This window comes from Lissotriton vulgaris, chromosome 10 (genome assembly GCF_964263255.1).
Source record: "Lissotriton vulgaris chromosome 10, aLisVul1.2, whole genome shotgun sequence".
Lineage (NCBI taxonomy): Eukaryota > Metazoa > Chordata > Amphibia > Caudata > Salamandridae > Lissotriton > Lissotriton vulgaris.
The window spans coordinates 429574829-429599545 of NC_141698.1; the positions used below are offsets into that span (position 1 = coordinate 429574829).

The window sequence follows — 24717 nt, forward strand, 5'->3', positions numbered from 1 at the left end:
TAAAAATAAATAATGTGTCAAACAATTTTTGAATTAAGAAATAAAAATGTATTTTTCAGATTGTTTTTCAAAATTTAAAAGAAAATCTAAAAAATCGTGATCATTTTTTTCTTCATTTTTCAGTAGAAAATCTACTGCATCTACACATTGCACAAGTTCATTGTTTATTGTATCGTCGTAGAAATCCTTGTCAACTTCTGTCTCCATTTGTTTTTCTGTTTCAGTTTTCAAGTTGTTTTCTTGTCTTTCCATTTTGAATTCTGAAAAATGAATTTTTAAAAAATATATCAGTACAGATAGGGCACTGTTGGGTTTCAGTACAGACAGGTAGTTTGGTTATTTAAACAGTGTTTTTTTCTTTGGGCAGTGTATGGTATCAAATTGGAAGTAGAAATATGAAGAAAATTATCAAATAAACTCTTAGTCAATTCTGAATTATACTAGAGAAGTCTAACTCTATCCTTAATTCAGGGCCGGCGCTAGGCATGGGCAGCGTGGGCTGCCGTTCAGGACCTCGCACTTAGCCCACCAGCATGGTGCCACGCACTGGTGATGTGTCCTTTTGTTTTCCTGGAGATCTATCACAAAGAAAGGTGTCGCCTGCAATTAAGGTCTATTGCAGGGGGCCCCCTCCTTGGGCCTCTCATGGATGGTGTCAGGAGGTATAGGGGAGGGAGAAGGAGACGCTCTCTGAATTGCAAGGAGACCATTCACAGACACTGTGGGGGGCCCATTGTCCAGCATTTTGGCGCACCCTCAGTTTTAACTTTTAGACCACAATCAATTCTCACACCTATGAAGGTGTGAGAAATGCGTGTGGATTAAAAGTTAAAACTGTGGGGGCATCAAAATGCTGGACAATGGGGCCCCCACAGTGTCTGTGAATGTTCTCCTTCTAAGTGGTCACTTATGTAATTTGGAGGGGGCCTTGCGCACGTTCCCTTTTAGCACAGGGCCTCGCAAATCCTTGGACTGGCCCTGCCATAACTAAAACAGAGAAGTCTATTTTATTTAATAAGTATTACAGAGTGATAGAATATAACTGTCTGAAAATGTTTTTCTAATTAGCTTTCAGTACAGAACATACTTCAGTTTTATAAATAATATCTTACCTTTTAAATATAATTTGAAGTTATCCGTTGATTTTTTGTTGTTCTGCACTTCACAAAGTAGTAGTCAAAATGGCTGTGTTTCTCTCTCTTTGTTTATATATATTCAGGTACATAACCAATCAAATGTCATGATATAATAGTAGAAATTGAAAGTAATATTTTAATTGGTTGTCATTTCCAACACTTCCGATATGTTTTGTGAAGTAATTTACCTCAGGGATTTTAGAGAGTTCTACATGCTAAATGGCTAAATGGTATTCCAACGAAATTTGTGAAAATGGTAGGGATTGGTATGTAGTATGAGCTACTGTTTAATTGGTGAAAGTGTCTCCAGTGGTTTTTCTGTAAATTACTTTCCCACCTTTTTTGAGCGAGTGCTTGTCAGTGCGTTTCCCGGTACGCGAACTTGCAGCGTTACGGGAGTCCTCCATTTTGTGTTTCGGTAGAATTGAGATATAAGATGGAGGGTAAATAATGTTCAGAATGGGTAGATTGGGGTACTTTAGACGTATCCTGTTTCCCTAAGTTTTCTGAGGGTGGCTGAGGAGGCTCATATATGTCGAGAAAAAAAAATTGATTTTTTCGCGTGGTTAGCTGCCGGTACGCGAACTGGGTAGCGTACCGGGAAGCGAATATAGGTGAAAATAAGTGAAAAAAGGTACATTCGAAATTTCAAAAGAGTACACTAAGTTAAGGAAGCTCTGAAAAGAGCTTTTGGGTTCTGTGTATGTTCTAGAAACTTATAAGTAGGAACCAATACACATTCTTAAATTTAGTATGAAAACTCTGTTCCCCTCATCTGAGAAATGCACACCATCTCCTCTGTAGATATCTTGCATGTAGTAACGCAAGTTATTGTTGTAGATGCAGCCCATTCCATGGTCCCTCATGTAAGCTGAAACAGACTTATTTACATGCTTCCTCGATTTCTCAATTTGTGGACAAAATTGATTGGACCACCTCCATTTTTGTCTTTGGCATATATTGGAATATACCAAGGCAGTTTGAGGAAAAAGTGTCATCAATTGCTCAAAGGTGTCCTTTAAAAGCATTTCCAGACCTACCCCAGTCAAAGTGCCCAAATCGTTTCCTCCACAGTGCACTATTATGAGGTCAGGGGTTGGCAAATGTAAAAAGGTTTTCACCAATGGTATCAATTGGTGACATTTCAATCCTCTTCGACCAATCCATTTGATTTCCACATTTTGTAAATTGAGGTTGTGTAAATTTCTGTTATCAGCATACCTGTGAGCCCAGTGGATGTAGCTATGTCCAAGAATCCAGACTGAAAACATAGCTAGAGGAGTTTTTGCTGCGGTCAGATGAAGTGTGGGAATGAAATGGCAGTTGAAATAGTGATGTTTGTAATGTAAAAAACTGTGGAGTTTAAGTGCAAATGATTCATTAGCAGTGATTGGTGTATTTCCATAGCTGAAAACAGAAAGTTAGGGTGCATGGATATGTTCTTTGAAAGATGTATTTTGAATAGTTATTTAAAAATGTAGTTATGAAAGATTGCAGTGGATTAGCAGGTGTACTGAGAGTTCAGAGTTCATTTGAAACATTGTTGTGTGAACTTGTGGCCATGACAGGTCTGGCAGGCGGTAGTTGCCATGGAAAAGAGGTAGAAAGAGCAGAGGGGGGAAGGGTGTTGATTTGAAAAAAGTGAGGGAAGCGTTTGTATTGGCTGACATGAGAGATATGTGTGTTGAATATCAGCGTTGCGGTGCCTTTGTTGGTTCCAGCCTCTGGAGTGCATACCTTTAATTCTGGTAAAGAATAATTGGTGTGTTTCTGAGACTGTTTTGAATTTCAAAAAGAATTTGTAAAGGTGAGTTATCGTTTATATATTTTAGATAAAGAGTAGTATGCTTTTTTGCGTAAATAAGAAAGTCAGCTGTGTATTTTAAATGATGTTTTGCTTCAAGTGTTTGCATTCTGCTTTCAAAGGCGATTTTGCATTCTTCATTCACAGAATCGGAAAAATTTTTGGTTCGGTAAAATACCGAATCGGTAATTTTACCGATTCTGTAAATTTGCTATGTAGGGGGGACTCTTCTGAGTCCCAAAGGCCTTAACGAATCGGTATTTTAGCATGAAATCAAACTTCATGGTAAAATACCGATTCCGATGTGCATGCACATGTGTGCATGCACACCTATGTCATGTGAAAGGCGGACCTGCCTTTAGGTCAGGTGGGCCTACCACGTGGCACCTGTGCCTGTTTTGAGGGTGCCAGAGGGTGTCAAAGTGATACCCCCTGCTCCCTTGTGAATTCTTTAATTACCGATTCGGTAAATACCGAATCGGTAATGCCTAATCATTCCTATGGGCTTCAAAGCCCAAAGGAATGATTAATTGTTTGAGTTACATAGCCATGTTAAAAGAAAATGATGCATAAGTGTTGCACGGGCATTGTAAATACCCTCCTATGTGTGCTTAGCAATTTCAAGTCACTTTACCTGGGTTCAAGGGCCTTTGAAAATACATCCCCATGTGTGTCTGGTCATTTGAAGTCACTTTCCTCGTAGTGCAAGGCCCTTGTAAATACGCCCCCATGTGTGCCTGGCAAATTTTCATTTTGACTGTTTGAGTTACATAGCCATGTTAAAAGTTATTGAAAAAAAGGTGCAAGTTCCGTTAAAAAACGTTTTCATGTGTATTAGGGCATTTTAAGTCTGTTCCCCATGAATGTAGGTGTATTATTGTTTTACATAAAAGGTTTAAAAACTTTTTTTGAAATCAAATGCATGCACACTTAGGGCCCGATGTAGGTGGTTGTTTCAGGCCATTTACCGACCGGTTACGGCCGATTTCGGACGTTTCCGACCGGTAAATGGCCAATCGGTATGTAGGGGCCTAAATCCAAGGTCACATGTAGGTAAATGTACATTTACAGAATCGGAAAAATTATTGGTTCGGTAAAATACCGAATCGGTAATTTTACCGATTCTGTAAATTTGCTATGTAGGGGGGACTCTTCTGAGTCCCAAAGGCCTTAACGAATCGGTATTTTAGCATGAAATCAAACTTCATGGTAAAATACCGATTTCGGTGTGCATGCACATGTGTGCATGCACACCTATGTTATGTGAAAGGCAGACCTGCCCTTAGGGCAGGTGTGCCTGCCACATGGCACCTGTGCCTGTTTTGAGGATGCCAGAGGGTGTCAAAGTGATACCCCCTGCTCCCTTGTGAATTCTTTAATTACCGATTCGGTAAATACCGAATCGGTAATGCCTAATCATTCCTATGTGATACATATAAAGGGGGGTCCCCGTGGAAAAGAAACATATACAACAATTATTCAACAATCAATAAAGCACAAGTTATGTAAACGAATATCAAATTGGCATATATTATTTAATGACCAATAGTTTGTGAATATCAGATGTAATACAAAAATCATGTAAATAAAGGGCCCTTTATTTACATGATTTTTGTATTACATCTGATATTCACAAACTATTGGTCATTAAATAATATATGCCAATTTGATATTCGTTTACATAACTTGTGCTTTATTGATTGTTGAATAATTGTTGTATATGTTTCTTTTCCACGGGGACCCCCCTTTATATGTATCACATAGTGCCCAGGTCCCCGCGACTGCATGGGTTTAACCCCTTTTGTGTAAAGTAATCATTCCTATGGGCTTCAAAGCCCATAGGAATGGATTATTTGTTTGAGTTACATAGCCATGTTAAAAGAGAATGATGCATAAGTGTTGCACGGGCATTGTAAATACCCTCCTATGTGTGCTTAGCAATTTCAAGTCACTTCCCCCGGGTTCAAGGGCCTTGTAAATACGTCCCCATGTGTGTCTGGTCATTTGAAGTCACTTTCCTTGTAGTGCAAGGCCCTTGTAAATACGCCCCCATGTGTGCCTGGCAAATTTTCATTTTGATTGTTTGAGTTACATAGCCATGTTAAAAGTTATTGAAAAAAAAAGGTGCAAGTTCCTTAAAAAAACGTTTTCATGTGTATTAGGGCATTTTAAGTCTGTTCCCCATGAATGTAGGTGTATTATTGTTTTACATAAAATGTTTAAAAACTTTGTTTGAAATCAAATGCATGCACACTTAGGGCCTGATGTAGGTGGTCGTTTCAGGCCATTTACTGACCGGTTACGACCGATTTTGGCCGTTTCCGACCGGTAAATGGCCAATCGGTATGTAGGGGCCTAAATCCAAGGCCACATGTAGGTAAATCTACATTTACAGAATCGGAAAAATTATTGGTTCGGTAAAATACCGAATCGGTAATTTTACCGATTCTGTAAATTTGCTATGTAGGGGGGACTCTTCTGAGTCCCAAAGGCCTTAACGAATCGGTATTTTAGCATGAAATCAAACTTCATGGTAAAATATCGATTCCGGTGTGCATGCACATGTGTGCTTGCACACCTATGTCATGTGAAAGGCAGACCTGCCCTTAGGGCTGGTTTGCCTGCCACATGGCACCTGTGCCTGTTTTGAGGGTGCCAGAGGGTGTCAAAGTGATACCCCCTGCACCCTTGTGAATTCTTTTATTTTATTCATTTTTATAGCATTGTTGAATCTAATTCTTACTGTTATTGATTTACTGTTTGGTAATAGTGGTTAATAACATTTTTTATTATATTTCACCACAGATTCAACTGCAGATTATTTGGAAATTAGACAATGCCGTCTAAGGATAGAATTCGAAAGGCTATGAAACGTCAAAGACAGCAATTGACTAACATTTTGCAGCAGTCCTCTACATTAGAATTACCTCAACGGACGAAGAGAACACCGGGTAAGAGAACGAAATCATTCCTTAGAAACATTTGTAGAAACAAAAGTATAACTACAGAACAAGTTTTAGTCCAGAAAAAGAGAGCACATTTAAATGGAAAGGAAAAGCCCTTCCAAAAAGTTTGTGCTAGAGCAGGAGATAACTCTGTGCATGGCAGTAGAAGGGCAAATATATTCAGGGACATTCGTAAGCGAATGTTCCGCAACAGGGTAATTGTCAATTTGCTAAAACAATTTAAAAATGGTCAACAGAAAGTGTCATTTTATAAGAAAAAGAAAAATGTAGAGAAAATTATTGATCAGGCTTTCGAAATTAAGCGAAAGTTATTTATTTTGGTAAATAATAGAATTAGGAAACTAAACAAGGTAATCTATGTTTTCAAATCTAATAGTAGATGGAAGAGAGAAGTTAATCGAAGTAATTTTTGTGAAGTTTTCCTAGGAGAATGGATGCATAGTTCAAATAGTGAGGCATTTTTTAATGAGAAGAGTTATTTTCAGGACAATGTTTTGGTGCATGCAGTTGACAGCAGTGGTCGAGCATATGAGGTAAAAGATGGTCATCCGGTTGAAAAAGAAATACTTGTGTCTGCAGATGCAGAAGAGGCGCTAAGTGATGAGGTTTTAGGGAGACGTCCTAAGGGACCAGTGTACACCTGGAAGTGTAGTTCTATTTGCAGTGTGCAACAGGATTCCATCAATTTGCTTTGTGATTTTATATGGACATTTCATAAGAAAAGTGTAAAGCAAAAAATCAAGTTGTTGCAAGAATTAGATCCTTGCAGAGTGAGACAAGTGACAGGTTTGCGTGGTCATTCACTGGCTTGTCTTTCTAGGAGAGTATGCCAGAGTGTATTTCATCATTTCAGGATGCTAGCAGTGCATCATAATAAAGTGAGGAAATTAGTTAGAATGTTGTATTATGCTAAGAGTCCAGCAATTATGCTTAAAAAATTAAGCATAGCTCTTTTGAATGGTTCTGAAGTAGATGTGAAGAATATTTGTCAAGAAATTGAGTTCTGTTACTTTGCTGGTAAAGAGAACAATGTTGATATTGAACCACTAGAAGAAGGTAATGTGGAAGACAGTGAACAGATTTTCAGTACAGATAAGTTTCACAAGGAAATTTCCACGTTTATGGTGAAATCAAGTGAGAGGCCTAATTTCACTTGTGTGTGTTGTCGATGGACTTATTATAAGAATCAGACTAAGTTAGTGGATATATATGCAAAGAGTGATATGGAAAACAATAGTGAATGGAAGGATTTTGCCACATACTTGATGGTAGAAAATTGTTTTGATTTGGGAGCGGACCAACGTATGTGTACTTATTGCTATAACAAATTAAACCAAAACCAGATGCCTGCTAGAGCTGTTTATAATAATCTGGAATTAGATGACATTCCTTATGAATTGAAGGATTTAAATACTTATGAAACTATTTTGATTCAAAGTGTCCATCCCTTCCAGGCTATTGTACGAATGGAGCCAAAGACAGGGAAGTTGCCTCCATCAGATTTACAGAGAGGATTAAAGGGAAGGGTTGTTTATTTGCCTTTGGATTTGAAGAAAAACATTAATACAATTGGAGTAGAGAAAGTGGAAGAGGAACCTCTGGTTATCATAGTTAATGGTGTTCCGACAAAGAGTAAGAAAATCTGGCAAGATTTAGTGGATGTTAGGAAAGTCAAAAAGGCAACATTGTATTTGATAAAAAATAATAAGTACTACAAGAATGTATGTGTTGCAGAAGAGGAAGTAAGTGAAGAAGAGGACAGCGATTTGTGTCCTGGTCAAATTGAGAAAGTAGAAGCCTCTAAAAAGGAAGAAATATATGAACATTATAGTGTTCATCCTTTGCATTCCAAGGAAGTCATGGGGAATGCTATTGAGTTGTTTCAAATGAAACAAGCCAAAGGGAGCCCCATTAGTGTTTGGGAGGAAAGTTTGGAAGCTCGGTGTTTCCCACAGTTATTTCCCACAGGTCGAGGAGGACGATATGATGAGCGACCTGTTCAAATTCCTGCTTCAGAATACCGGACTTTACGATTGTATACAGAAGATCCTAGGTTTCGACAATGCATTCCCTATTTATTTCATCTATTGTTTGAAAGTGATCTCTCTGGATTGTCTTATGCAGTGAACCACATCTTGAAAAGTGGTGTACAACTGCGAAATATCTCGGCAAGGGACTTTATGGATAAAGTCAATGTGCAAGACAGTATTTTGGATTCTCACCTGATTAATCTCATGGCTTGTCAGCGTGGTACTAATGAGTATTGGTACCGCCGTCATGGTGACTTAAAATGTATGCTGAGGAACTTAGGAACTCCCACATGGTTCCTCACTCTCAGCTGTGCTGAGTATGGCTGGGAAGACTTACTTGAATTTCTACGAGAGGTAAATGGAAACATTGAAAATATTGAATTTAAGACACCCGGAGAACTGTGCTCTTTGGATCCTGTGAATGTATGCAGGTATTTCAATCATAGATTTGAAGCTATGATGTCTTTCATCACGAACAAGAAAAATCCACCTCTTGGAGAGGTGTTGGATTTCTTCTGGAGAAAGCAGTATCAAGCAAGAGGTGCTCCTCATATACATATGCTGCTATGGATCAAAGATGCACCCAAATTTGGAACAGATCCGGATGACTTAGTGATGAGTTTCATAGAACAGTATGCTACATGTGCTGTTCCAAAGACAAACGAAGACAAAAGTCTAAGAGAACAAGTTTTACGCTTTCAAAGCCATCGTTGTGGAAAGTACTGCCGTCGTAAATTCAGAAACAAGGACAAATACTACACCAAATGTCGTTTTGCATTTCCACGGTCGGTGTTATCAAAAGGAAGAGTTAACAATTTGATGTCATCGCTGCGACATAATGTGACGAGGAAATCACCCAAAAACACATACAATTTGAAAAGAAACGAAGAGTCCAAGTACATCAACGACTACAACCCAGTGATTTTGTCCATGTGGAATGCTAACATGGATATACAGTTTGTGGCTGACAACTGTATGGCTGTGGCTCGGTATGTGACGTCTTACATCACCAAAAAAGAAAAGACAGAACTGAAGGATATGTGGGAGGATATTTCCCATGAAAAGAGCCTCAGTAAGAAGTTGTACAGTTTCAGTCTGAAGATGTTGTCGCATCGAGAAATTGAAGCTTACGAATGTTCAGACCGGTTATCTTCAGCAAGTCTCTATGCCAAATCTAGGAGTATCATTTGGGCGAGTCTTGGTCTTGCTGCAACGCGTAATCGAGTTCTGAAACCTGTACGGGAAATTGAGTATTTGGCGGAGAAGGAGCCAAACAGTACAGATATTTTGAAGAGCGACATGTTGGATACATATTATCCAAATAGAAGCAGTCACCTGGAGAATGCTTGTCTGTATGATGTTCTTCAAAATTACGTTTTCAAGAGGAACATGAAAGAAGATATTGATAAAGGAGTGTATGCTGTAATTGGAAGTGAGGGATGTCTGGTCAAGCAAAAAAAATGTCAATTGATAAATCATCGAAAATTGGATTGCGAATCTCCCGAAAGAAAAGAGTTTTTCTATTTAGCTCTTTTGCAACTTTTCAAGCCTTGGCGTGCAGAAGAGGAACTGCTTGGGGATTTCCTCTGTTACGAAGACTCTTTCAATGCAGCCAAGGAGTCCATAGAATGTCCTGTTTTTCCAAAATATCTACAAATATTGAATGCAGAAATTGAGCAGGAAGCAACAATTGCAGCCGAGATTGCTAGAGACAGTTCTCAGGACAGTCAGAGTTCTGTTTCATTGAGTCAGGATCCACTAGGAGAACCAGTTATTGAAAATGAAGCTGCCACTGCCATGATTGAAGAGGAAAGAGCCATGGCACATGCACAGAAGGATGCGGTTAACTTAGAAGAATTGGAAAGACAACTTAACGTTGAGCAGAGGAAAATATATGTCGAAGTTACCAACCAAATTGAGCATGGATTAAATCATGAGAAGGAAGAGTGCTAATGTACGTCGTTGAAGCCTGTCCGATTGTACGTGAGTGGAGAAGCAGGAACTGGAAAAAGTTTCCTTATTAAAGCAATTTCATGTTATCTGCAGAAAAGGACTGATTTATCGCTGTCTTGTGTTGTGACCGCTCCAACTGGACTGGCAGCTCATAACATTAAAGGGATTACTTTGCATCGGTTACTGGTGCTGCCAGTGGAGCATGATAACAAATTACAATACCACAAGTTATCTGGAGATGCTTGTTGTGAAGTATCTAGAGTTTTGAAGAAGATGAAACTTCTTATCATTGACGAAGTAAGCATGGTTTCCAATGTCATGCTTGCTTTTGTGCATTTAAGAATGCAGGAAGTTCTTAAAACAGAGTATGATGTGTTATTCGGTGGCAAACACATCATTGTTTTTGGTGATCTTCTGCAGCTGACACCAGTGAAAGGACAACCAGTGTTTAAACTGCTTACACATGAAAATACCAAGAAGTGCCTAGGGAGCATTGGCAACGTTAACATATGGTTAAACTTCAGTTATGCTGAGCTGCGTGAAAATATGCGTCAGGCGAAGGACGAAGATTACAAGAATATTCTACAAGATATTAGAATCGGGAAAGTGACTGAGCGTTGTAAAGAAGCTTTACATGCACGCTTACTGTCAAATTTATATCCAGAAGAAGACGTTTTGCCAGAGGATATTTTTCAGACAATTACTGTGAAGAAATCTGGAATATGTTTGATGCCAACTCTTGCAGAATGTTCCATCTTCAACAACAAAATGTTGAATTTAGAAAAACAAGAGATTGTGAAACTGGAAGCTATTGACAAAATAGAGCATATGGGAGCAACAATTATTTTGTCAGAGAATTTGAAATCTAAATTGGATTTATTAGAGAAGACTATATCTAAAACTGCGGGTTTTGAAAAGACTTTGAATGTGTGCTTAAATTGCCGAATCATTTTGAGAAGGAATTTACATGTTGAAAGAGGTCTGGTAAATGGATCAATGGGTAATGTTGTTGATTTTGAGAAATACAGAAATAGAGATGGAATTGAATTTTTAAAAATGAAATTTGATGGCATTGAGGAAGTACAGCTAATTGGTTGTTGCTCTGCTAGGTTTTTGCTTGTTAAAGACTTATATGCTCGCCGTAAGCAGTTTCCTGTTTGCTTGGCATATGCGGTGACAATTCATAAATCGCAAGGTTTAAGTGTAGACACTGCTTTAGTGAATATTGGCAGTTCTGTATTCAAAGAGGGTATGGCTTATGTAGCATTGTCACGAGTCAGAACTTTATCGGGTTTGTACTTGATTGACTGTGATGCCACAGACATTTGTGCGGATCTAGATTGTGTTAAGGAATACAATAGGTTAAGAAGAGAGTATGCACCACATTTGCCTCAATATCCTTTGATTGAGAAACGTGTGGTAGGCCGGAAACGAAGAAATATCAGTAATAGTAGGGATGTTGTAGCAAAAAGACCAAAAGTCGATGAACCCAAAATTGTAAGCAGGAATAAAATGAAATCTGTTGAAAATGTTGTTGGTTTTAAATTTGAAAATAGTTCTGTGTCAACTGCTATGCTAATCTAGTTGTTAATGTTCTCTTTTCACTAGAGACTTTCAAAGAACAGATTGTGATCAATTCGGAACAAAGTTTATGCTGTTTGTTGAATTCTGTGTTAGAGAAATGTAGTGCTGATAGAACGAGAGTAGAAAGTGTGTCTGAAATTCGTTTTCTGTAAGACGAATGTTCAGGTCAAACAGAATTCTCTGAAAATATTCAGCAGGATTGTCAGGAGTTTTTAATGTATATGCTTGATGTATTGCAAGATGAGGGTGTAGATGTAGATTATCTATTTGGCGTTTCTTATCAATGGCAGCATGACTGCGAGAACTGTAGGCTATCAAGTACTACTAGTGTAGACTCAGAAAGATTTATATATTTAACTTTGCCTGACAGTAAATTAGTATCCTTCAATAAGCTAGTAAAGGCAGCGATCAAAATATGGAGTGCAGCCGATGTAAGTCTGGAATGCTGTCCACGTTAATTTTACGAAGTTATGGCCAGTATGTCATTTTAATGTTCCAACGATGTAGGCCTGATGGAACTAAATTGACAACTTTAATTAATAATTTTGTGGCTTCGCAGTTGTCAATATCAGGAAGGACTTTTATAACTAATGCAATTATATATCATAACGGTCCTTCAACTAATTCAGGACATTATACAGCTTATTTGAAATCTGGAAACGGTTGGTCATTCTGCAATGATTCTGTTTTAACTTTCAAAAAAAGATTGCCTTTCCACCTTCAAAATTCTTACCTGGTGTTCTTACAACCAAAATTTTAGGAAAGGAAGCTTGGGATTTGTTTAGAGGAATTTACAGAGGTTCTAATGGCTCCTACTCTATATGGCCTTGTGGATAATTGTAGTACAGAGCGAAAACTGTTTGTTTTTATAAGCAAAGTCAAGCAGCAGATCAAAATAAGGAGTAGAGGAAATGTAAGTCTGCAATGCTGTCCACATTATTTATGGAAACTTATGGATGACATGTCATTTTACAATTTCAACTACATAAACTGGAAGAAAATAAGTTGTCCAGTCTAATTAAAAATGTTTTGGCTACACAGTCATCGATTTCAGGAAGAACATTTGCAACTGCAGCTATTATATAATATGCTGGTCCTTTGACAACATCTGGATATTACACAGCTTTTTTAAAATTTAAAAAATGGCTAGTCTTTCAGCAAACATTACCAATTGAGTATGAAGCAATGTTGCCTTTTGACTTGATTTTTGAAGTCAGAATTTAGGGTAGGTAATTGGACTATAATGATTCTAGGTGTTGCTGTAACTTAGTGTGCTGTTTCAAATTGCTTTGTATGTCTCAGTTTTCTTAAAACAATTGAGTTTATCTTTCAGAAAGTGGCGGGCAGAAAATAGTAACAGCACAACAGAGTATAAGCTGTTCATAGGATATCCTTTGACGTCATAGAAAGTAAGTTACTTTGGAGAAGTTCCTATTTCTGCTTATTTATATTATTTGGGTTTTTTAAACACAATCATTTTGATTGTGTTTTTTTCCCCGCTGTTATATGATGAATACCGTCAACTCACTGTTTTCAGTGAAATTTGATATTTTCTGATAACAGCAAAAATAAACCATTAAATATGTTTAATTAATTTTCTACTTTGAATTGTGATTTCTAATATGTATATGGATTGGTGTGGCTCACTGGTTAGAGGCGGCAGACCCAGAAGCAGAGGTCGGCCCGGGACCAGGGTTCGATTCCTGACGCGGCAGGATCTTGGGCCATGGTCAGCGGACTCGATAATTCTCGCCTCGGTGCCTACTCCAACCATGGGTCCCACTCAGCAACTCTGGGCAATAACTTGCTTAATCTCTACTAACGGCCCCATCAGCGCCGGGGATGCCTGGCTTCACCTTGGGGATGCCCAGGAGGGACAATCTCAGAGGGAAAGCCAGGATGGGTTCCCCAGCGGTATACAGCGCCGGGACGCCTCTTTGCTGGGGCAGCTGTGCGCTTTACTAGTATACCACATTTAACATTTAACATTCATTTTGTCTCATGCGCACTCTTTTTTTACCACCTTGTATTAATTTAAATTTTTTTGTTCTTTCTTACACAGATTAAAAGTATAAAAATGATAATACAGTACAGTAATGACAATTATAAGGTAAGCGTTTAGTACTCTTTACGTTACATGTCTATCAGATTTAACTTTTATTAGTTCCTCTGCTTCTTTTTTATAACCCTTAGTTTCCTGTCTTTGCTACTTCCTTCATTTCCTTTTCTATTACTTATTTATACTACTCTTTTCACTTCTTTTATCAGTCCCTCTTTCAACAGTAACTGTGTGTTACTCCCTCTATTTGTCTTTCTTTTCACATTACTCTCTGTTTATTAACTCGTCTTTTTTAAAAAAAAATAATTTTTAGTTCGCTCCCGGTTCGCGTACCCGAACGCTAACCGGGAAGCGTACCAAAAGAAATAGAGGATGCTAGAGTGCTAAACATTCTAGCAATTTTTTTTAAAAGGGAAGGTAGTTCTGAAAAGAACTTTTTTTTTGTTATTTTTGATGTTTTATATTTTTTTGTGTTTTTTTTGAGGAAGGGGAAACAAAAACTGATTTGCTTCAAAGGGCTCAACAGGAGCAACAAAAAAAAAAATTACTGTCTAGGACGTTTTGGACATTGATGACTTTCATATGATCTATTTATTAAAGTAATACTCATCTCTCCGCATGAAATTAATTTTCCACATGCTACACAAGTCAATCTCATCTGCCCAAAGTTCTTTTGCAGATTTGGGACCGTTTCCCTTGCCTCTGACTCACTTATTGCTAAGTCATTGGTGGATGTTTTTGCCGGTCGGGGGTTATCCACCAAATCTCGAAGTTGTGCTTTAGAATCATATAGGTATGATAATGGCAGACCCCTGCCCTTTTCGACATTGCAAGAAAAGTTTAGCTTACCACCCATAGAATTTTACCAGTTCCTAAAACTGAAGGCCGCTATCTCCAAATGCCCCCTCAATACAGACTTACCCTGGCTTGTGACCCGGTTACGAATACTATACCATGCTGACCATTTTGTATCAAGAATATATAAATTGCCCCTCCCCCTACCCAAGAAACCACATAGGCTGACCGAAAGTAAGTGGGAATCGGAACCTAATTCCACAGGCATTGCATTAGACTGGGAGGTGATACACAACACCGCACTGACAAACAAGATATCCCCGATCCTATGTCAAACGAAATATATGCTGTTAAATAGAGTGTTCTGGACCCCCCAGAGATTGTTTAAATGTAAACTGAGGGATATGCCTACCTGTTGGAACTGCCAAGAAGCTCCTGGCGACTTGGCACACATGTTTTTTCATTGTTCCCTATTGCGATCATTTTGGAGTAAAATATTTACATACATTCAACAGGTGCTTGGAATCACGCCTGTCCAGGAATTCATATATGTCATTTTAGGTCCTCTGGAGACACAATTGCCGGACATTCATGACAGACAATTGCTTGATATTATGCTGACATTGGCGGGCAAGGTCATTCTTTACAAATGGAAATTTTTTTGATGAAGTCAACTTCAAAATGTGGCTGGAATGGCTTTCATTTTTAAGAGGGGCGGATAATCCTGCACTACAGTCAGCCACTTGGAAGCCTTCGAACAAAAAACTCTGGACATCCCTAGATGCGTCATCCTACCACTTTGAACCACCATGATATGCATCTCAACACTCGGCTTTCCTAGACAGAACCTAGGTGGAATTCGAGGTGTTTGCTTTTGTTTTTGTATACTTACTGTATATTCTCTGATACACACACAGTGTGCCAAGTCTGGGTAAACCAACTACTATTGCCCTATGGATACACCTGTCCTCTCTCTTCTCACCTCTTTTTTCTCTTCTCCTCTATCTTTTCTCTCCTCTCCCTCTCTTTCTCTCTCTCCCTTTTCTTATCTTCTTCCCTTGATTTGCTTTTTGATTATTGTAAGTGTCATGATACCAAGAATTTGTTCATTTGTACCTTTAAAGATTTATTGTATTGTCTTTATTTTTATCCTTATTCTTCAATAAAAAAGATTTGAAATAAAAAAAATTAAAAAAAAGTTGTGCTTTAGAATAATTAAGAGGGTGCCAACTCTCCATGTGCCGATGCATGGTATGATTACCATAGCTATATTTTTTTTCGGTCCCTCTCGAGAGGTTTTTTTTGCAGATGAGGCAGGTAACGTACCTGGCATTAACTTTCTTTTCATGAGAAGGAAAAGAAAAAAATTGCCAGATAAAATTCACTTTCAGATGGGACGTTCTTGGCATTTCTTTCAGAAAGCCACTTGTCCCTTGCTCCTGTTCCTCGTCTTCCTCTTCTTCTTCTTCCTGGTCGAAGATGACCTGGCTAGTCGGTCCTCTCTTCTTAGGTGGTGGTGGAGGTGGTGGAGATCCACCAGCTGCAGCTAATACAAATGCCATGTCTTAGCAAACAAAAACAGGTCTTTCTCTCATAAAAATGAAAGTCGGAGTGAGGAAAAAAGGTGGGACTTTCATCATTTGAGAAAAGAAAATGTTCTAAACCAATGAAAAGTGTTTATTTTACGTCATATGATCAAGCGTTCCATCATTAGGAAACTAAAAGTAAAATGAACCAATGAAAAGTTTTAAGAACTAGTCACATGACCTGTTATGCTTACGTTACGCGTTCCGCGCCTCGGATCGATTGCGGGGCTTCACGTTTCGCGCCTTGGTTCGCGTTCCAGAACGCTTCCGGGTGCGCTAACGCAGCACGTCATAAGGGGCATTACGTAGTAACGCGATATGTTGCGTTTACGGGACGCGTCATGATGTGCCTTTCTAACGCGGTATTTGCACTTATGGAACGTTTACCGATTCGCGGACCGAAAGCGAAACAAGAAAAAATAATTTAAACTATAATATAAATTGAATTAAAAAAATATAATACAAATATATATAAAATATATTTGTGAATTAGAATAAGAATATATGTTTCAGCTATAGATATTAGCTTTTAAAAAACCAATGAAATTCACTGAAAAAACCATAGGTTATAGACCATATATAGTTAGGGATTAGCATTTACAAAACCTTAATTTACTCGTACAAAACCATAGAAATTCGCATATATAGTTAGTTGCAATAACTATATATCGCGCACCCGCAATCCACTGCTGATGATGTCACATATTACATCATTCATGACATGGTCAGTGACATCACTGATGACATCACTGATGACAACTCAAATGACATCACTGATGACAACTCAAATGACATCACTGACAACATCACTGATGACATCAATCATGTGATAATACGATCAACCTCTTCAGACTCTAATATAACCTTAGATACACTCAGTGTAAACAGACACTCACAGATTGTCACTCATCCATGGAGTTAATCATACACCTAGTCAGTCATGCAAAGAATCAATCACACCTCCATTTCCTCAACTATACAGTTATACACACCTTACTTATTCAAACATATTTTAACACATTTTTACTCTTATACAATCACTGATACAAGTTTTCAAAGATCCATGCAGCCACTCACACATTCACTAGCTCTTATACACAGTAATTTTTATATGTCAACTCTCACATGTACTGTGTTTTACATATGTACTTACTTTGACATGTAGCACTGAGAAACCAATCACTCACCAAAACACTCATGCACACAGTCAACCACCCATACCTCCCAGCCACCCACACACACACACTCACTCTCCCATACAAATACTTGGGCAACCAATCAATAACCAATATAGTTACTCATATAGCTACTGATCAACACATGCAGCAGTTTACAGAACAACAGATATAACGATGCACAAATTAAGACAGTTTAGTCACTAACTCATGCCCTCAGTGAGACACATTTAATCACTCTCTCATACAGTCAGTCATGCACCTACTAAATCCTTCATCCAGACACTTATACATCCACTCATTCTTCAATATGTAAGATATATTTTTACTTTACAGAAGCATACAGTCACTGGATGATGTCATCAGTGATGTCATCAGTGATGTCACTGACCATGTCATGAATGATGTAATATGTGACATCATCAGAAGTGGATTGCGGGCGCGCGATATATAGTTATTGCAACTAACTATTTATGCGAATTTCTATTGTTTTGTGCGAGTAAATTAAGGTTTTGTAAATGCTAATCCCTAACTATATATGGTCTATAACCAATGGTTTTTTCAGTGAATATATATATATATATATATATATATATATATATATATATATATATATATATATATATATACATATATATACATTTAATAAAAACATATTTCTGTGTGCATTTTTAGAACTCACAAGCTGATGTTTGGAGACTAGCTGCTGAATTTAAAGCAGATATTTCAGTAATAAGTCATGCCAAAATCGGGAACCATTAGTGATATTTTTACCTTAGTGCCAGGAGCATTGCACCTATGGCTGTTACTTATTACCCACAAACTGAAACTCCACATTAACAAAGCCTTTTTTTTAAATCACTTCAGGCAACCTTGCCCGACGAAACGAGTGGATCACACTGGTAATCTTGCATATGGAGTCCATTAATGTGATCTTGTCTGAACTAATCACTAGTACAAAACAAATAATATTGGTAGTATAGGAACATTTTCACTGTATACAAGTAGCTCTTATTAAAGAAAAGGATACAGAGGTCTCTAGCTTCTGTATGAACTGGGTCTCTGAAACAGCACATGGGGTATTTTGGTAGAGAAGAATCTTTTCCCACAGCCTAAAAACATAAAAATGCAATACTAATAAACAAAGAAACATGAATTCATCCTCTATGAAGTACAGTTCTGATCTTGCACATTTTCCTGGTATACTCATCAATGCTGGCAAACCTGAATCTCTTGAATAGCACTCAGTGTTGGGAAACAAGAAAGATCATTATGGTCGGCTGCATTTGGAATACTTTGTCGAGTCCAGTATTCAGCAATATCGCCACTGCATGAGAAAGGATCCTTTTGCAAGCAGTGAGGCGTGATATAGCAGCTTTAGAGCTATGTTTTGAAGTAGATTCCACTACTGCGAAGGACATCAAACTTTTTCCCCTCAATCTAACATCTACGATGGGAGCTTTTATTGACTTAATTCAAAATGTAAGCTCATTACTATCTGCTGCTCCTCAACAATGAGTACCAAGCATAAAATGCCTGCCTTAGCATTGTTCTGTTTCACCCTCATAGCTGTGGCTCAATATGCACCAATCCCAGGAACCTTTGAAATCTATTCTATATAAACCTTACAGATCCAAAAGTCTTCATCAATTAATCTGATGATGGTATATATACAGCAGGCTCCTGCCTCCACTGTCTGCTTATAGAAATATCATGAAGACCCTGCCAGTGCTCAATGAGGGACCAACAACCAGCATACTTTTTTCCTTATTCCCTGGAGGAAGAAGCAGTACAAGCAAGAGGGTTGAATGAATGGCTGAATGAAAGCAAGAGGGTTTATTATAGTCATCATAACAGCTATGAACGATAGCGTGGTCAAATATCAATATATAACAAAGGCTGTGGAAAAAGATTATTAAACAATCTTGTATGCATGCACTCTATAAATCACCCATATACTGTCTATGAACTCCTACAATCATCCAGGCACTAGAGTTGACCTCATTTAATTATTCAACCACTATCTATGTATGTATTGAATTATTGAGCCATTAGTCATGCACTTATCTAATCATTCAGGTACGACTCATGCACTCATCCAAACACCCAGATAGTGATATACTCATGCAAACAAGCAAGCAGTAACTATGCAGCTATGGAACGACCCACGGAGCTCCATACTTTGTGTAAAGAAAACGTGTTTTTTAGATGTCAAGGTCGCTTTTTGCCTCTTTCTGAATACTCATAAAGAAATGCTGAAATTGTATTTAACCCCTTCGATGCTGATGACGAGCTCAGCTCGTCATGTAACGCAGGTTTTCGAAAAACCCAGCACACAGCGGAAAACCGCTAGCGCGCAAGGGGTTAAGTAAATCTTATCGGATACAAGGTTAAAATCAACTACAGAGAACTGGTTGAATGGAACTCATTAGCAACCTCCCTCACTGCTGGGTACATGTTTTTCTGCCCTTATTGTATTTGATCATGTGATCAGTGGCATATACGTCAATATGATGATCTCTGCTGAATGAACTTTTGAAATGTTTAAATCGTATACGTTTCTCCCTTTTGCTGTTTTCAGACCTTGTCTTTAACCTCTCAACCTTCCTGTGACCATGTCATACTGAAGACTGCGATTTTAGTCCATGATGAATGTTTATGAGTCCTCACACTTGACACAACATCCTGGAAGAAGCACATACGTGACTCTAGCATGTAAATAACTATATTTTCTTTACACAAAAGAGTCTGTCAGCCTTCATGCTCTTTACTGATCTGTGAGTAAGAGAGTTGGTGTGGATACTGACTCTAAAATCCTCTCTCTCCTCCTTGTGTTCAGGTGTGCGCTCAAACATTCCTTGACAGAAATGATTAAAGCCTCCATGAACATATATTACTACTGGAAGGCCTACTCAGCAGGGGAAAGCAGTGGGACATACCCTCTATTCCAGCACTTTGATGCAATTGAGTTTGCAGTTCCACACAATAAACATATAAGCAATATTAAAAGAAATGCACATTCTGTAGATGCAGATCAATGGAAAAACCTCCACCTGCCAAGGGTTAGCACAACACTTCCAAGGAACATTGTGTAAGGATTGCTGCACTGATACAGCACTCCACTTGCTCCTCATCTCTCCCTAATGATCCTGCTCACTGCAGATCCACGTCCATACGCTACACAGAAATTTGAAACTTACTTCATCAACCCCAAGCAACTGTAGGGCAAAGTCAGCTTCTTACCGCTCATTCTTTGAAGATGCTTGCCTGAATGGTAGGGGCAGCTTCAACGTGTGTCTGCAAGAAGGATATAAAAGAAGTGGTCAGAGGTTGTAGCTGTCGGTGCTCACTATACGGGAGCAACTGAGCACAATGAGCATAAAAGCATTAGCAATGAATGCATTCTGGTGACCTCGAGAAGAGCACGTAAAACAGAAAGCAGGGCACATGTCTGGTTGCCTTACATTTAATACTAAGATGATAAACACGGGAAGTCTGAATATCTCACGCTGCTTTGCAGCCTACTAATGGCAAACAACACAAACCTCAACAACTCAAGTAGTTGTTTAATGTATTTATGGATTCTTGTGCATTTATTCATATATTTCCAAAGAGGAGGTTTTACAGGAACATGAAGGGTGCAGTGGTCTGTCAAGAAAAAGTCCTTTTCCAGGCAAGAAAATCTGTGCTTCTCTTGCTCGACGTGGCATCAAGCGGGTTGGACCAAATCTGCCCCCTCTTGAGAGAAAGGTGATGCTCTATCCTCTAAGCTTCAGATACTTAATTTTGGTTCAGTTCGGCTCCTCTATGTTTCTGAGTGGTTGGCGGCCCAGCCCACGAAGAACTGCAAAGCTGGTCCCAACGACAGAGAGGAGAGGTGGCCAACAATCACTTCTCCACCTGGTGGAAGTGGGCTTTGTAAGAAGAGCAAATAGCGGAAAAGTAGCTGAGGGAAATGGGAGCATTAAAACAGTGCAATGGGAGATGGCGTGTGAGAGATGTATTAATTTGAAAACAGGAGTAAGGAATTGGATCCAAGCTTTTTTGGCAGCTTTCTGGTTATGGAACAATGGAGGTGGGGAAGGTCCGGGCAAGGCAAAGAAGAATAAAATGGAGAAATGAATCCCAGTGATAAGGGTTGAAAAGGAAGAAAATTGAAAGCCAGTGGGATAACTATAGAACATGGGTAGTCACAAAGCCTTCTCTCGGGGCCAAATTTACAGTGTGGTTTGTGGCCGAGGGCCGCATTGGTGGGGGCGGGGTCAGTGGGGGAGGGGTCGGGTCTAGAGCAAAATAAAAACTGTGACCATGAGGTTGAACACAGGTCTCTGCAGTGGACGCCTTCGTCCACTGAGCCACCAGATCCGGCACACACACACACAAACACCTCTCTCTCTCTCTCACACCTCTGTCTGTCTCTGTCTCACTCTCTCTCTCACACACCCCGTCACCCTCACTCTGACTGTCTCTCTCTCTCTCTCTCTCTCTCCCTCGCTCTGTCTGTCTCCCTCCCTCCGTCTGTCTCCCTCCCTCTGTCTGTCTCCCTCCCTCTCCCTGTCTTCCTCTGTCTCACTCTTGTTCACTCCCTCTGGTTCCCTCCCTCTGGTTCCCTCCCTCTGGTTCCCTCCCTCTGGTTCCCTCCCTCTGGTTCCCTCCCTCTGTCTCCCTCCCTCTGCATCCCTCCGTCTCCTTCCCTCTGTCTCCTTCCCTCTGTATCCCTCTCCCTCTGTCTACCTCTGTCTCAGTCTGTCGCCCTCCCTCTGTCTCCCTCCCTCTCCATCGGTCTCCTTCCCTCTGTCTCCCTCCCTCTGTCTCCCTCTCTCTGTTACCCTCTTTAACCTCCCTCTGTCTCCCTCCCTCTGTCTTCCTCCCTCTGTCTTCCTCTCCCTCTTTCTCAGTCTGTCCCCCTCCCAATCTCCCTCCCTTTGTCTCCTTCCCTCTGTCTAGTAAACCTTTATGTAAAGACAGTGCACTTCTAAATGACAGCCCTTCAGGAAGTGATCCAGTATTGAAGGAGATAGGAGAGGGACTTCACGACCACCAAGGATTTAAATTATGCATATTTTCACATTGCAGTGCATTCATTTCTCAGTTGTATCTTCTTTTTGTGGCAAGCGAACATATTTCCAATTTAGTCTTGCGTTGCGGAATAATGTCAACCACATGGGTGTTTACAAATTGTTTGGCAGTGGTTGTGGCACATTTATATTGTGAAAGTGCCCATGTATATCATAAGTCCATAGTTAGATTGCTGGTGTAGGGGAGCACAGCTCAAAAATGCCATTTACTGGCTCAAAATCTTTGCTACTCAATCTTAGATTTAATACCATGGTCACAAAGTCACATCTGCTTTCCTAGTAAACACAGAATTTTCTGGATGCAACTCTCAATTTAATTATGGAAAAGGTTTACTCTTAAACAGAGCGACTATGGTTGTTCCTTCTTTACTACATGTCACAGCCTCTAACAGTGAGAAAAGTAAGAAACCTAATAGTAATGCTGGTGGTATGCATCACATTGGCTCTAAATGCTCATTTTCAAATGAATTCCTTGCTGGAATCATTGGCACAGCAGAGGTTAGAAGCAACTAGAATCTAGAAAGACCTAGTGTTGTAGCACTGAGTAAGGTACAGACTAAAATGATGAAACAATAAGAATGTGATGCTGGGCAGAGTTTTGCAGACCCACATTCACTAGTAACTCTGTCTGCCTCCCTCTGCCTCTGTCTCCCTCCCTCTGCCTCTGTCTCCCTCCCTCTGCCTATCTCTCCCTCCCTCCCCCCCTCTCCCTCCCTCCCTCTCCCTCCCTCTGTCACCTCATTTGGCGTACCTGCGTTTCAGCCGGGGCTGACACAACTTCCCGGCCGCACCAGAGTACTTCACAGGTCTTTAAAAGACCACTTACTTGTTAATGAGGCTTTGTTGATTTCACCTCTTCTTAGCACCCGTGCATCTCCACTGCAACCTTCACTGGAATCGCCCGGCCCCCATAGGGAGCTGATGCAACTACAGTGTTTGTGGACACTCTTTAACTTTTATTTTTTTTTAAACACAGGTAGGATGTCTGCAAGGTCCGCGGGCCGTCATGGAAGGCTTGCCGGGCCGCTGGCGGCCCGCGGGCCGTACTATGAGTACCCCTGCCATAGAACTACTAACATTTGCTGGCGACTGTGCCCCTGGGACATGGATGATTTATGAAACTGATCTTTTTCCACCTACCTCTAGTTCTTTCAGCCTTAACCACCATAAATGCTACCACCTACCCTTTCCAGTGTCTGCAAAGGCACCCCTCACCTCACCCTCCACTAACGGGGCCTGGCGCAGTTTCTCAGTACAAACCTAATACAGTATCCGTAAATGTGAGGGAAAAGGCGTAGTAGCAATTGCAGAATGTCACAAAACATGCCTGTAGAGAAGCTGAAAAACAAACTCGGTGCTTCCACCACAGGAGACAGAAATATTTTATGGATGGATGAACTGGTTCACGAAGGACAGACTGAATCCTATTCTACCTCTGCATTCAAATGTTGGGTCTAACTTTTGGGAAGGGGGCCTACACTAAGATAGTGGAAACAGTTTGTTACAGTTACAACTGGATTGCCTGGGAAGCAGGTGGGGCAGATGGTTCTATGACGGAATCCTGCATGCCTTTACCACACATGCCTTTACAACGCCGGCATTAGATGAACGCGTTATGACGCGTTCGTTTAACATGCAAGTCGTTACAACGACGTGCCTTAGGGGGTGCTGAACTTTGGAATAATATCATTTACTATTTCCACTCCAGTTGGCTAAACAGTAAGGCACCCCCTAAAGCAAGTCGTAAAGACTTGCGTGCTAAATAAATGTGTGGTAATGATGCATTTATTCTATTGCTGGCGTTGTAAGGGCACAGCGTGATTCGCGCTTTGTAATTAAGGATGTTTCCCTGGGCAGATATGTCACCATTAGTAGGGCCTCTCGACAGTCTGAACTTCCCAAACTGTGTCAACCACAGCTAGGCCTGAGGACCAGTCTCAACAACAGCCAGACTGGAAGATAGTAACACCTCAGTTGGGTTAGGGAACAGTTTTCACAGTAGACAGATTGATGGACAGGTTCAACCACAGATGAGCTGGAAGATGGTTTCAAAGTTATCTGAACCAGGCAATAGTGTTAACCTCATCAGTGCTGCCCCGATTCACCTCCAGTGCTGGGCCCTAATGAAAACGGGCGTGGTCATGACGGAACCGTTCCGTCATGAGCATCGAAAGGGTTAAGCTTTGGTGATCCAGGTGAAGACCTGACCTTACCTGGGCAGGTGATAGTTCAGTTGGAAGTGAATGCAGCACCTGCCTTTGATTGATGGAGGTGGTGATGATGCAACCATCTTAGACTCAAAAGTGGAGGTGAAGAAATAAAGACTGGGCTACAAGTAAAGGTAGAAATGTATCACTTGTATATCTAAGCCAGTTTAATTCCGCACTTGAGGAGCACGCATGCAGAAGGCGAAAGCAGATGTTTGAATGCCCACTCACAACAGTGCAAAAATAGAAAGCAGCGGAGTGTCGTGGGCAGCAAAGCTGAAGTCATCTGCTACTTCCAGAAATCCTTCGCCCACGCTCGTTTCACCCCTGCGTGCCATCTAGCA

General features: G+C 40.0%; 1 protein-coding gene across 3 annotated transcripts in view; it reads right to left on the minus strand.

Annotated features, from left to right (window-relative positions):
- Window positions 1-24717, minus strand: part of TEDC2 (tubulin epsilon and delta complex 2) — a 334684-nt gene that overhangs the window by 158471 nt on the left and 151496 nt on the right. For all 3 annotated transcript variants that reach the window (XM_086941286.1, XM_086941287.1, XM_086941285.1), the window contains 2 exons: window positions 20332-20385; window positions 18119-18200 (listed from right to left, as the gene is read on the minus strand). In XM_086941286.1, the coding sequence (XP_086797412.1) occupies window positions 18119-18200; window positions 20332-20385 (136 nt within the window). The remainder of the gene's footprint in view (window positions 1-18118; window positions 18201-20331; window positions 20386-24717) is intronic.